Source organism: Monomorium pharaonis, chromosome 11 (assembly GCF_013373865.1).
Source record: "Monomorium pharaonis isolate MP-MQ-018 chromosome 11, ASM1337386v2, whole genome shotgun sequence".
In the NCBI taxonomy this organism is placed as follows: Eukaryota; Metazoa; Arthropoda; class Insecta; order Hymenoptera; family Formicidae; genus Monomorium; species Monomorium pharaonis.
Genome location: NC_050477.1, coordinates 14,325,193 through 14,340,302, shown reverse-complemented (window position 1 = coordinate 14,340,302; position 15,110 = coordinate 14,325,193). Strand labels below are relative to the sequence as shown.

Sequence of the window (15,110 nt, the reverse complement as noted above, 5' to 3'; positions counted from 1 at the left end):
GTAATTAAGACATCAGATTTTGAGTCTCAACCTTGAATTTTAAATAACATCGCAAGTAGACAGCATCATTCCGCAATTTAGCAGAAAATTATCTGGAGTAAAAGTAATAATTCAATAGGACATGATATCATTATGAAATGATATATGATTGATTCGCTTGGGGAGAGTCATGGAGGACATAGCGACGATCGCCCTTGATTCCACAATGAGAAGTCAAAATTCAAGTCACTCGAAGGAATCAAAGGACTCGATCAATTCGGAACTGAAGCCGGAAAGTTATTTAGAGTCAAAGCATTCGAAAGATGTTCTTATTCCGGAAAAACAACAGCTGCAACAACAGCATCAGCTATCGAGGCGCGCGGAGGATCAACAGGATCGGGCGGCCTCAGAAGCCAAGGATGACTCTAATCTGCTCATGTTCACATCTTGCGGACAATTATTGCTTGGTAAGTTTCTCAATGCAAGAGAGTTTCATTATCATGCTGATATTAATATCCATTGTTGATAATTTAATTTGACTATATAATTGAGTCTTTTCGATAAATTATATATGTATATATATATATATATATATATATATATATATATATATGTATGTATGTTTTATATATATTATATTATATTGTACTTTTTTATATTATATATTATATATATGTATATATATAAAATTTAAAATACTAAAATTAATTCTTTAAAAGTGTAAAAGATGGCAATTGATTCATGTATTTTTGTACTTAGGTATTGTCTTAGTCGTCTTTGGTATCCTAGTGCTCGTCCATGGTGCTTCCTTGGGTGGATCTGGTGCAGGGCTCTGGGCAGGTGCAGCCGCCCTAGTTGCTGGTGCACTAGGAGTGGTTGCAACATTAGCGGCTTCATCCACCAAAACAAATTCTGCTTTTTCATCTGCTCATCTCGCATCCAGTTTGATCGCTCTTGCCCTGTCGAATATGGCAACTATAACGGCGTTAACGGCGGTCGTCAGGGATTCACAGAGGACACCGGATGTGTCATTTCTCAGTCTTTCAGTATGTTGTTTACATTTTTATTTAGCTATTTCTCCATTCAGCATTTAATATTTAAATATATGATATTAAAAAAATAGATGATATTAAAAAAAAACAGAATTGATAAACTTCTTATAAATTGTTTCTTCTCGTTATGTGAATGAAATACCTTTCCTTTTTTATTTTATATACTACATTGTATTTCAATAGATCTGTATCTTTTTCCCCTTTTTTCTCTTTACATTTTTCTTATTTTCTTGATTATTTTCTTATCATAATTCTATATCATATTTAAGAAAATAGATAGTTTATTCAAAATATTTTGATTTTTTTACATAATATAAACACCTCTTTTTGGCGTTTATATTATTATATTAAATTAAGTATATAATTCATAATCCTCATAAATGTTATTGCATCCTAGATTGGAAACCTTAATGTACGTTTTAGGATGATGATAGCAATGTGGTAGAAGTAGATAACGGCTTGGCGGGTTTGCTAGCGAGCATTGGCCTATTGGTGGCTAGCGTGGCCGAGCTATTAGTATCCGGTTATAGCTGCCTGACCTTGACACCGAAGTTATGCGGCTGCTTGCGGGCGAGCAATACTGAGGAGATGATGATCGACAGTCATCTCAAAACGCGCAATATGGTTCACCAATGGGTCGTCACCCAAAATCATATGCCAGCCAAGAGCCAACAACCACCTGTCTACGTGGTGCACCCGATGCCAGTGCCAATCCATCCGATGATTCAGGTAAGCGCTTTTAACTGTTTTCCCACGACCTTAATAGTTATAATTTGTTAAGGTAGGACAACCCTAAAAGCGATTTTTGTATTTATGTATCTATCATTTTTCTTTATCTTTCTTTCGTTCCTTTTTTTATTTTTCTTGTTCTCTCCTAGATTTTCCTTCCTACTCTTTTTCCATTGTTTTTTTTAACTATTCGAGCCCTTCTCTTCTTTTATTCTCTATTTATAGTATCACACTATATTTCAATTCTTCTGTGTCTTACAATCTTTTTTTTCACATTTTTCTTTTTCTCAATTAATTTCTTACACAATTTTTCATTGACTTTGAGTTTTTAAAAAATATAGATAACTTTTATAAGATGTACACTTGTTTTTAAGTTACCCTCGAAAATAATAAAAGTAATTCAACATGTCTTAGATATACTGAAATAAAGTCAAAGTCTTTATTTCTACTCAAATTCCAATTTATATTTACTATGAATTTTTTTTCTTAATATAAATATTTCACTGACTAGAGAATAAGTTACAGAAAAATTATATATTATTTGTATACTCCCGTGTAAATTGCAGAAGTTGGCTAAGTAGCAACACGTATTTAAAAATAAATTTTATAATCCGAGCAAACGTTACTGGTTTCGACGTTATTGATATGCGTGAGCATTAATGATTCAGATTCTTGTTATTAAATAAAATCTGTACTGTTCGACAAATTTAGTATTTTTAACAAAATATGAACTTCTTAATGGCATCTCCTGCGACTTATTGTTTTTTTTTTCTTTTTTTTTCTTTTCTTTCTTTTCTTTCTTTCTTCTTCTTCTTCTTCTTCTTCTTCTTCTCTCTCTCTCTCTCTCTCTCTCTCTCTCTCTCTTTTTTTTTTATCGGTAAGTAGCATTACATTCAACTACATGACCTACGAGTCCCTATTTTAACTCGTTATATTTCAATATTATAAAATATCAAAATATAAATATATGCTTCTAATATTTAAATTGTATAATACTTTATTTTCACACTATTACAATATTTTAAGTCAAAACAAACTCAAAACTGAATCTTTGTATGCAAATTATAAACATGTATAATGGAAAAGTCTCAAAAAATATTAGAGTTATTCTCAACAAAGTCTTTAACAGTGCTTGAGCTATCTTTAAAAAATTATCTATTACAGTTGCGAATAAAAAGTTTCGGTAAAACTGCATAATAGGGGCCTATACGAGAAATCAATTAAAAGGTAGTAGATCTTATGTATTTTTGATCCCTGAATCCAAAACTGTTGTTAGAATTAGGGGGTCGCTTGTATTTTTAAGATATCGTCTAAAAATACAAGCGACCCCCTAATTCTAACAACAGTTTTGGATTCAGGGACCAAAAATACATAAGATATACTACCTTTCAATTGATTTATCGTATAGGCTCCTATTACAGTTTTACCAAAGTTTCAAATACCTTTTTCTAGCATGAGATGTAAAATCAAAGGTATTTAGGTTATTGGAAAAAGAACTGATATTGAATACTCAATATTTTAACTATTATTTTGACTATTGAAGAGAAACTAAATTTAATCGAATTGATACTTTTCGCTACTAGTAAAGATTTTCCAGTTATTAAACACATACTTCTTGACAGAGTCAAATTAAGTAGGTTACAGTTAGAGTTACAGTTTTATGAGCTGAAATACGGACACATAGTGAGTAGATATATGGACATTGTAATTTCTGCTAAATAGAAATATGTACATTTTATGCATTACATTTAATTAATAATTGGTTTATAATAAAAGTCTTTAAAATGATATTTTTGTATTTAATATGTAATCCATAATGTGATAAGTGATCAATTTCTTCGCTACTTATTACATAAAAGAATAATTTAAATCTTTATTTTTTGTATTACTTGTCTTAAATAGAGACATTGACTTTATATTAATTGAAATAGGACAGCTATGTATATGTATAAAAATAGGGATCAATGAAAATAATATAAAAATACTTTGCATTCATTACAGCCACCATACGGCATGCCGTCGACACCTGGAGGATTTATATCTGCTAGATCTCTTCCGATCTCGACACCAATGCCATATGGTGCTGTGCCCATGTTGTCTCATATGTCTCCGTACGTCGGACGACCGCAATCTCAAATGGTAAGTTTTTAAACGTAAAAAAGAAAAATTGTATGTAATTAAAAATATATATAAAATTTAAACCGGCATATATTTCAAAAAATTAAAAATAAAAACTAATCAATTTAATCATAAAATTATTTCAAGTAAATAAAAGTAAATAAAAATATTTTGATATTTAAACATAAATTTAACAACAAAATAAAATTTGACAATCATTAAATTATATTTTAATAAATAACAAAAGATATATAAATGAAAAGATAACTTAAGTAATGTTATTTAATAAAAAAACGATATAGCTTTTTATATCTTTAAATAAGTATACTTTTTGTATATTAATTTGATTATCAATTAGTTTATTTATTAATCAACTTAATTGTTAAATAATTGTTCATTAATAATTGATATGTATTTAACTTTAGTACCGATCAAAGCACAAACGTCAGCCGTTCGCAGATCAGGAAGAAGCAAAAAGGCATATTAAAAATGAATCTCCAAAAATGTCATCGCCCAATGACGATCAAGTTGATTTGGCACAGACTTACACAGGGTTGGACAAAAGAATTTCTGAAGAATTTATTTCCATTGCAATGGATCCAGATAGAAAATCAAAAGTTTCCAGTTGTCACGGCAGTGAAATTGGAACTGCAAAAACTTTTTGATAACTTTTAATCGCAGTAATTGAGAATTTGTGAAATATGCACAAAAATGAAGTATATTTGCTCATAATTTATGCTTATTTTATAAATACGATTTTGTTTCTACGATTATAAATTTAAAAATCAATACTTCATCAACATCATTCTTGATTGAATACTTTAAATATACTGAAATATATTAAATTTTTAATTATCTAATGTCTTATTTAAATTAATGCACTTGTTTCGTGGCATTTATAAAATATAATACAATGTTGAAAAATAGAAAGATATCAAATAATGTCATTAACAAATAAAATTAATATACCATTTATATATTTCTTATATTACATATCTTTATCTTGATTTTTATTAAAGAATTTATAAATCTTTATACTCATTATTTCTTATTGACATATTACATATTACATAACTTATACTTAGTGTTCTTTAAATTAAAGAAAGTTGAAGAACAAGATGGCTAAATAACTCATACAATACGAAATAACGAATATAAAGAGATTTATAATAACATATAATTTTATAAATAGAATTATATGCTCAGAATACTGTTACGTCTTTTTCTCGAAAAAGACAAGCTTTGAATTTTTATAATTTTATCTACGCATAGACTCAACCTTCTTATTATTTTGTTACCTTTATATTCCTTACAAAATACAACTATTATATTTATTTTTTATTTAGAAAATAATTTTTTTATTATTAGAAATATTTATTTCGCTTCATAAAATTCTGTCTTCTTTATATGATGAAAAACGAAAGGTTGAGTTATACCATTTTAATTCATAAAGCATACAGTCATAATTAGAGATACTCATAACATAATACATAATTATAATATTATATATTTTACAATACGTAATAATTCTATTACCTGTTCATATCATTAATTTCAGTTTTATTGAAATATTAGATATTATTGATTTAAACACTTATTGTATATTGTACAGTCATAATTTCTTTATTCATATTTTTATGTTAATTTAACAATAGTTTTTGTATATGTATATGTAATATATTTTGTTATGTAATATAACGTTATAAAGTATAATACAAAAAATAAATTTTTACTTAAAATATGAAAGGTTTAAAAATGTTCTTTTAATACAAACATCATCATTAATAATTACAACAAATTAGTGTTAATGTATTTATCTCATTTATTTTGTAATTTTTCTCCAGAATAAAAGTACTTATACGCATTACTATCAATCTATCTGTGTTATGGAGTTTATAACAAAAAGGGAAAAAATTTTGTTAATTCGCGATACTTGTGTATTTTTATGGCGTTTAAATGTATCTATCTTCATTCCTTTTCTTACATAAATAAAGACAAACATATAAGGTGAGTTTTTTAATTCATCGATTGATCAATTGCACTATGCGCAGATGCAACTTTGCTCTGTAAAAACTTTATTTGCGCGATTGAGTAATCAATGAATTAAAAAACTGATCACCTATATATTTATCTGATACATAAATTACAAGTTGGAACAACCGACCCTCAATGATGTGCATGAATGACTCTACATTATCGACAAAAAGGAAATGCCCATTAAATCAGTTGATCAGGGAGTAACTTGTATTATCTGTACCAATTATATTGGCATAGTGTACAATGTATAGTCTAATAGAGAGGAACCTGAGAGCGGTCATCGCGTCGTTTCAAGGCTATCACACAATGCCGGGCAACAGGGAACAGGAATAGAAAATAAAGAAAGAGAGAAAGAGAGAAGATCCTTTCTCTTTTTCTCTTCTTCATTATTTCTGTTCCTATTGCCTGTTGCCTGACACTGTGTGTTTAGGCCCTTAGGTGTTTTCATCCATCAGCGCCTATATGTGTACAAAATGTGCACATTGAACTATGTAATCAAATATCTATGAATCCCATAAGTAATGTGTATGACTTTTTGGGTCTCTTCTATGCTATGTTCATGTTTATTTAGTTCTGTTTCATGTTATATCCGTAAATTTTACAATTACATGCATTCATATTTTAAATCTGTTTTATACAAATGTGCATAACCGTGTTCTATAAATGTACAATGCCACATATACATGATATAAATTCAAATAATTTATTTAATAAAAATTCACTCACCGACTGCTGTCGCTGCTCCTGCTGCTGATGCTACTGCTGCATTCCTTTTCCAATTTTGATTCTGAAAATGTGATAAATATTATTCCTAAACTCAAACACAAAAGCAGGTAAATGTATCACTTGAAAAAATAGTATATTATATATTTAATACCGAGTCGCTCCATGGATGCCGCTTTCTGCTGACATCATCCTGCTATTCTCGAATCGCACATTAATAACGATCGCCCGATACTTTATTCGGCACTCCCGATATTATGGATAATATATCACACACGAGTAAAACGTAAACCGCGCGCGAGAATTTCACTTGGCGCGACCGTTACATTTGAAAAAATACGTGAATGCGTACCCTCCTCGAGCGAATACGTGTACACGAAACTTTGCCCGGAACGAAAATCAACATGGCACGAAAGTGGCGTAACTGCACGTAACTTCGTGGAAACGCAGGCCGAGAAAAACCGTTTGAATGAAAATTACGCGCCGAGATACAACAAACGGAGACAAATTCGTTTCGAGAATTTCGTATGCTCGCACGACACTAGTAGCACTTCACTTAATTGGCACTCGCGATATTCTATCGAACGTATCCCCTTCAAGCAAACACTTTGCTCGAATACGCACGCGACACTTCACTCGAAACCGAAGGCAATTAAACGCACGATGCCGCGATTTGCACACGAATACGATCTCTGTTATATACGTTCTCACATGGCTCGCGGGTCGTCTGTTAGCGCGACGGCACTCTCAACACAACACCGTACCTGCGCACAATGAATTCTGAACGCGAGGCACGCACGGAATCGACAGTGTATCCGACCGACGCTGGAGCGTGAGGGAACTGGCGGCAGCGGCGGACGTGACCGTTGGTAGGTACACTCGGCCTGACTCGGCGCTAGTCGGCGCCACTCGCCGCGCCTGCGCGCGCCGCCATATTGCTCCGTTGCTCCGCGCTCCAGTCACGTACGCCACTCCAGCGCCGATCGGACGCTCTGTCGACTCCGTGCGTGTCTCGCGTGTTCAGAATTGAATTGTGCGGTGTTGTGTTGAGAGTGCCGTCGTGCTAGCAAACGATACGCGAGCCATGTGAGATCGTATTCATGTGTAAAGCGCGGCGTCGTTTGCCTTCGGTTTCGAGTAAGGTGTTTGCGTGCGCGTTCAAGCAAAGTGCTTGCTCGAAGGTGATACGTTCGATAAAATATCGCGAGTGCCAATTAAGTGAAGTGCTACTAGTGTCGTGCGAGCATACAAAATTCTCGAAACGAATTTGTCTCCGTTTGTTGTATCTCGGCGCGTAATTTTCATTCAACCGCTTTCCTCGGCCTGCGTTTCCACAAAGTTACGTGGACGTCACGCCACTTTCGTGCCATGTTGATTTTCGTTCCTGGCAGTTTTCGTGTGCGCGTATTCACTCGAGGAGGGTATGCAATCCGTTGGTAGAATGTCGAAGTGCCAATAATGAAACTTTACTAATTGTCGCGCAATCATACAGAGATACAAATCTCTAGGAGCGAATTGCTTTACGGGCGATCGTTATTAGTGTGAGTTCGAGAATAGCAGGATATGTTAGCAGAAAGCGGCATCCATCAGCAGCAGGAGCAGCGACAGCAATCGCGCGGTGAGTGAATTTTTATCAAATCAATTATTTTAATTTATATCATGTATATGTGATATTGCACATTTATAGAACACGATTTTATGCACATTTATAGAACACGATTATGCACATTTGCATAAAATAGATTTAAAATATGAATGCATATATAATTGTAAAATTTAGGGGTATAGCATGAAACAGAACCAAATAAACGTGGACATAGCTCTAGTTTACACCAAATCCTTGGTACGCGTATCAAGTAGTGAATTTAAGCTGATCAGCCAATGATTAAACACATTCACTAGTTATTTACTATTTGATACGCGTACCAAGTGCTCGGTGTAAACTAGTAGATAGTATAAAAGAGACCCAAAAAGTCATGCATATTACCTACGGGATTCGTAGATATTTGACTACATAGTTCAATGTGCACATTTTGTGCACATAGAGGCGCTGATGGATGAAAACACCTAAAACGACGCGATGATCAGCGATGACCGGCATGAAGCATGACTGCTCTCAAGTCTCAGCTGGTCTCAGCCTTCTCAGGTTCCTTTGTTCCTTTCTGCTTTGAAGTCTAAATGTATGGCATACAAATCGTAAAATCAATTTAGTTATTAATATATCTAAGGTTGGAAAATATTAAAAATAATTATATGATTCACTAATTTAAGAAAACGATGCAAAGGACAAGCAGCTGAAGTTGTCTGAAGAAATTAAGGTTAACTAACTTACAAAAGGATGTCCGCCGAAGAAACTTTTGAGCAGGTTGAATTTATTCTTTTTTTTCTACATAAATTAAAATTCTATTTCTATTATATTATCTGGATGTAATAAAATTAAATATTTGGTGAATTTTCTTAAAATTATTCAAAATATATATCTTCTGTAGTTTATACAGAAATAAAAACATTAATCAACCCTGGAGAATAGTTTACGGAATTTTTATACAAATTGAAACATTTTTTAGTACATAATATTGCTTAAGTAATATAGCATAACAATGGAAAAAACTTAAAAATAACTTTTATTTTATATCTTAATTCCTTTATAGTCAACTAATTTTATTCGTATTTTATCTTGAAGCTAAGATGTTTAGATATCTATTGGCAAAAATAAAGTTTAAAAAAATTAAAACATTTCTAAAAAATTTTGCAGACAAATGGACAAACGGATGAACGGACAAATCAACGGACCTATGAACGAACGGACGAACATACGGACGACCAGATCAACACTGTAAAATTATGAAGACGTTTGCTACTGCACTATTTATTGGAAATCAATTATCATTTTTTCTTAATGTACTTATACTTATAATTATTTTGATAGTTTGAGGATGAAGAAGCAGAGATTCCAATCGGTGGAACTCTGCCTGGTGGAAGAAAACGTCTCTTCTCCAAGGAATTGCGCTGCATGATGTATGGTTTTGGTGATGATCAGAATCCTTATACAGAAAGTGTTGACTTGTTGGAGGATTTAGTTATAGAATTTATAACAGAGACGACACATCGAGCCATGGAGATTGGACGCACAGGGCGAGTTCAAGTGGAAGATATTGTATTTTTAGGTAAGAATGTATATATTATGTAATTCTTTATATATTCTTTATATATATTATAAATAAAAAATCTTTAAATCTAAAAAACTAAAGTATTTATATTTTTAATGTAGGTATGTAAATATCTAATTATTTAAAATTTTTTATATAGTAAATTACTACCAATATATTATATACTCTTTTTCAGTTCATAATTTATTAATTTACTTGTATTTGCAGTAAGAAAGGATGCCAGGAAATATGCCAGAGTAAAAGATCTTTTAACAATGAATGAAGAACTTAAGAAAGCAAGAAAGGCTTTCGATGAAGTTAAATATGCAGGTACTGTCAAAAACTAGACATATACAATTGTAATGTTATGTCCATCAACGAATGTAAAACTGAATGTGTATAAGTTTTATGCATATTAATCTATTTGAATCACTTGAATTTATTTAAGTTTTTTATCAAATCTTTCAAAGCATGATTAATTTGCAAGTAGTATTAATGCAATTTGTTTGATTATATGTAATTGTCCTGCATATGTACCTTGAGCAAAACAAAGAATTATTTTTGGTTAATTACATTTATTGCTGGGATAACGTCGCTTTATTTGCAATAACATTATATAATTTGCAGATAAACACTTTATTACTGTCTTTTGTTACAGATAAATAGAAAATTTTTTGTTTCTAATATAAAACATATAGTTATACAAAAAAGCAGTGGGCAGATAAAAAAATTTTCAAAAAAATATATTATAAAATATATTATATACTATACATATGTTGCATAGATATGTAACATATATAATAAAGTAATTAAAATAACTGCACTACTGCTAAATATATTGTTTGATAACAATATCATGAAAAAATATAACTATTGTTGAGCATTTAATATAAACTTTTTTTATATTATGCAAGAAAAAAAATAAATTTTCCTGTTTAGTTTGTAGTTTTAAAATTATATATATATATTTTATTTGTATATATTTTTAATAAAGTAATATTATATTTCGCAGCAAATAATACACTGTACATTTAATACATTTCACTGTTCCATTTTGTACGTCTTATATCTTTTTAATAGGAAAATATTTTTATTTACTATTGTTATCATAAGTTAACAGTTAAATTATAAAACTATATTCAGAAATTGATTTACATTTATTTTAACTTTATAAAATCTGTTGCATGGTGTGATATGATTCAGCATGTACAACGTTTGCATGTAATTTTATTTATATTTTGTATGCCGTTGTTAGTCTCCTATGGTGTTTTACACGAATCAAGTAATTCCGTAATTATTTTACAACATCACGAACGGCCTGTTTTGCTGACAGAATAACGTCATTGAGTCCTACACCTTGGTAAGAAGAACCACACAATGCCAGGGGAATACGATGTGTGGAAATGTAATTGTGGATGCGTTTCACACGTGCGTTGTGACCCACGATGTGCTGCGGAATACAGTCCTTCAATATGGCAACATTGTGTGCGACTGGTTCCTCCTCGATTTGTAAGATATTCTTGGTGTGATAAATTGCCATCATTAGCAATTGCTCCTCTGACGGATTCTTTCCAAAATATTTCTCAAACCACGCACCTCCCATCATTACCGTCAATACCTAAAATCATAGTCACATTTTACATGTAATTTATTCTGACTGAAAATAATATTTTTTTACGTGTTGCATAATTTATTATTCTCACAGCTTTGTATGTGTATAAAAATAAAAATTGCATTAGAAATAAAGACTGAATTGTACGAATAAATCGATTAACAAAAGAAGATCTCAATTCAAAAAATTAAAATTTGGACAACACAGAGGATATCTTGGTATGTAATTAAAAGAATAAAATTAATCCTTGAAAATTAGCTTATTTTTAATTTTTTATTATTCACCAAGAAGAAACAAAATAAGAATTCATAGAGAAATGTTATTTCTTTTAATTTGCTAATGAGAAAACTTATTAAAACATAGTTATTTAATAATAAAAATAATTTTTAGGAGTTGATGTACTCTTTCAAGGCGAATTCGGGCAGCAAAAAAAATAGTTTGTTACATACTAGGATATCCTCTATTACAAAAATTTCATATTTGAATTTCCAAGTTAGAAATCTTTCCTAATAAGAAGCAAAAAAGGAAATTATTTTGGGATATGCGTACCGTGGAAGACCCGGGAAATACGCAGGAGTCAAAGATTACGCCTAGCAGAGGTAGATTCTCCTTCGGAGGTACGAGGAAGCCGAATGCTTGCAAAGGCAATACATTTTCCTGGAATTCCAGATTAACCACTCCCACCGTCACGGTAGGTATTGCTTTCAGTTCTGCCGATAGTGTGGGATGTTGCTCCTGCAACAGCTCGGCCAGATCCTTTGCGCGCAAGCTCGAGATAACGCGTGAACATTCCTGAGGCTCACCGTTGACCAACAGCTCCACGCGATCTGGTTTAAACATCAGTTTTTCGCATCTCTTCTCGGTCTGTATATTTACTCCTCGTTTACTTAGATTATCAGCCAGTGTCTGAGGCAATTGTTCGAGTCCTCCCTGCAAACCCCACAGTACCCAGTGTTCTTTTTGTGCTCTCTCCGCCAAAGTCAAAGATCTGGCCGTAGACTCGTCGTTCGCATTATCCTTCCTCTTCGACACATTATCCTTCTCGCCCTCCGGCTTTGAAAATACTTTTTTCAACCAATTTATTAACAAGCCTTTCACTATGGACCCGTGTTTCTGTTCCGCCTCGAACAGCGATTTAAAGAGAAAATTGACGCTTATCTCGCGCGCGTCTCCCGCGCAGATACCACAGATCATAGGGCTAATCAAATTATCCGCGATATCCTGACCCAATCTTCTCTGGACGAAACTGTAAATGCTCTCATCCTCCTTGGGCACTCTGGGTGCTCTCAGATCCGTCCATATACGATTGATCAAGGGACGATCCAGCAACGATGGCGTTTTAAAAAGAGTAGCAATAGAAGTTGGTACACGATGTAGTGCATCCTCCGTGTAAATCAGTCGATTGGCCACCGCGTGATGATGAGATCCAATGTGAATTAATTTGTCACTCAATTGCAGATCCTCCACCAGATTGAGAGTGTTCTTCCCTGAGTCAGCTATTCTTACAGTTCTCGGTCCTTGCTCGAAGATCGCGCCGCTTGGCGATCTTCTGCTGCAAATCCATCCTCCCAGGCGATTGGAAGCCTCCAGTAAAACGACAGACGAAAGTCTGACATCGTTAAGAGCGTAATACGCTGCTGACAGGCCTGATATACCACCTCCTAGTATTACTGTCATTTTAATATTTCAATGAGTTGTCCAACAAGTTCCGAGAAACAGTCTTTATACACTGCTACACGATATTATATAATTAATATTTGATTAAATACTGTGTATGCTACACACAGAAAAATATTCTCATACTAATGCAGTCACTTTAGTTCTTTTCTTAAATAACGATTATCTTTGCAAAGAATATTCATAAGTCTTAAAATACACAGTCATTATTTACTTGAAACAAGTAATGTTTACTTGAAATAAATTTGCATACACAGAAAAATAATATGAACTTAAATATTACTTGTTTCAAATAATTCACAGTTTATATATCTGCAAATCTATCGTGATTTCATAAGCACCAAATTTATTCAAAATATATTAATATATGTAATAAAATAAATAAAATATTAAATATATTATCAAGATTCAAAAAATAAATAAAATACATTTATCTCGAATCCTAGTAATTTAATACTTCTTCAATCAAGAATAATAAGTTGAAATAAAAACTTGATTTACTCATATATTATTTTAACTTTTTGTCAAAAATAATTTCTTTCGGAAGAGTATAAACTTCTTTTTCATATGATAAAATTATATAAAATAAGTTTTTCTAAAATTTGTGATAGACACATTTTAAGACTTATTAAAAAAATATTTTTATTAATCGTTACTTATCGCAAAAAAAGTACATTGAACTATCATTTTTCTTAGCAGTAGAATTGATATTTTTCTATGTATACTTATGCAAAATGTAAATATAATTTATAATTTATAATGGAGGTTTACAATATTTAGTTACATATATATTTATATATAAACTATATTTATTATTATTATATGTAAATAAGAAACAATTTTGTTCACAAGTAAAATAATATATATGCAGTCATTCACATAGCGATAATTTATAAAAACATGACACACGCGATATATTTCAATACCAGAATTTTAATTGATCCATCTCAAAGATATCATCGAAGAGATATTGAAAGCACGACAGAGCATTATTTTTTAGGTAGTTTAAAGGCCACCCATAAGAATCTTTAAAGTACCTATTAGATAACTGAATTACTGAAAAGCGCCCTCGGGAGTCTTGGGACAACAGGTTATGTTCCACAGGTAGAAACACGCGTATCATCTATTCTTCGCACATTTCCTATTTTCGCTCTTTCAATTTTTACTGAGTTTCTAATACGACGAGAAGCAATGTTTTTTCTTCCAGCGAATCTTTAATATTCAGTCGAAATTGTGGCATTACAATTTACCAAAGCTTTAATTCCTTCAGCAAAGGCTATGAATTATGATATGATAATGTAGGATTAAGGATAAAATAGGTAGAATTATGGGATTTAAGGATTTCAGATTGTACGACCTGGAAATGAAAGAAACGGGAATACAAAATAGCTGTGGGATAGATACTGGGCTGCGTTTAGAAACTTCCCTTATTTTTAAGGGTCGGTTGTCCAAGGGTCAAATTTCTTGGTAAACTTATATATCAGGTAAGCATGTGTCTATCTTCATTTCTTTTTTTAAATAAATAAAGACAAACATATATTTATATACCTGATAGGTAGATTTACCAAGAAGTTGGAACAACCGACCCTTAAAGGGAAGGCACTGTAACGAATCATGTGACCTGTCTTTCCCAACTTGAGTAAAAAAACTAAACTAATATCTGAATGCTCGAAGTAAATGTTTAGTGGTTTTTTTTTAATCTATACGTATCTTTTACTTAATCTCTTATAACTTATAAATTGACAATGGCTAACAATGCACAAGTGCTTGCCATTTTCGGCAATTTAGCCTAAAAATTATTTACTGTAATTTTTGATTATGATGAATCAAGTAGTTTAGATGAGCGTTGATCATGACGCACGAGCTATACCTAGACGCGCTAAGTCACGGTGCTACACTAGTCGAGCGTACGTACTGCGTACACGTATCGTAACGCATACGTAGCGCGGGATTGGCGGTCTCCTCCGGGGACCGAGTCGACGACTGACGTTGTTTCACGAGATATTGCAGATAAAGCATGGATTGCGCATTCTC

At 32.1% G+C, this 15,110-nt stretch overlaps 3 protein-coding genes across 11 annotated transcripts; 2 read left to right on the top strand and 1 right to left on the bottom strand.

Annotated features, from left to right (window-relative positions):
• The first annotated feature begins 23 nt into the window (after positions 1–23).
• LOC118644060 lies at positions 24–4,820 on the top strand. Its single transcript, XM_036293660.1, has 5 exons — positions 24–446; positions 739–1,025; positions 1,455–1,760; positions 3,762–3,899; positions 4,304–4,820. The coding sequence occupies exons 1-5, from the start codon at positions 170–172 to the stop codon at positions 4,541–4,543; spliced, it is 1,248 nt and encodes a 415-aa protein (XP_036149553.1). The 5' UTR covers positions 24–169; the 3' UTR covers positions 4,544–4,820.
• Positions 4,821–8,699: 3,879 nt separating this feature from the next.
• LOC105830618 (transcription initiation factor TFIID subunit 13) lies at positions 8,700–11,553 on the top strand. Of its 3 annotated transcripts, none has more exons than XM_012670050.3 (6): positions 8,700–8,818; positions 8,910–9,003; positions 9,394–9,474; positions 9,568–9,805; positions 10,016–10,117; positions 11,121–11,553. In XM_012670050.3, exons 2-6 carry the CDS (start codon positions 8,977–8,979, stop codon positions 11,123–11,125), a joined length of 453 nt encoding a protein of 150 aa, XP_012525504.1. In that variant the 5' UTR covers positions 8,700–8,818; positions 8,910–8,976; the 3' UTR covers positions 11,126–11,553. The 3 variants fall into 3 exon arrangements, with proteins under 3 accessions (XP_012525504.1, XP_012525502.1, XP_028047722.1); XM_012670048.3 differs by lacking the exon at positions 11,121–11,553 and adding an exon at positions 10,446–10,521; XM_028191921.2 differs by lacking the exons at positions 9,394–9,474; positions 11,121–11,553 and having other exon boundaries at positions 10,016–10,356.
• Positions 10,752–15,055, bottom strand: LOC105830616 (protoporphyrinogen oxidase). 7 transcript variants are annotated; one of them, XM_012670043.3, is made up of 3 exons: positions 14,625–14,874; positions 11,949–13,131; positions 10,752–11,405 (listed from the first exon to the last, which is right to left on the bottom strand). In XM_012670043.3, the coding sequence occupies exons 2-3, from the start codon at positions 13,074–13,076 to the stop codon at positions 11,082–11,084; spliced, it is 1,452 nt and encodes a 483-aa protein (XP_012525497.1). In that variant the 5' UTR covers positions 13,077–13,131; positions 14,625–14,874; the 3' UTR covers positions 10,752–11,081. The 7 variants fall into 7 exon arrangements, with proteins under 7 accessions (XP_012525497.1, XP_028047721.1, XP_012525491.1 ...); XM_028191920.2 differs by lacking the exon at positions 14,625–14,874 and adding an exon at positions 14,003–14,618; XM_012670037.3 differs by lacking the exon at positions 14,625–14,874 and adding an exon at positions 14,114–14,618.
• Between the last annotated feature and the right edge of the window lie 55 nt (positions 15,056–15,110).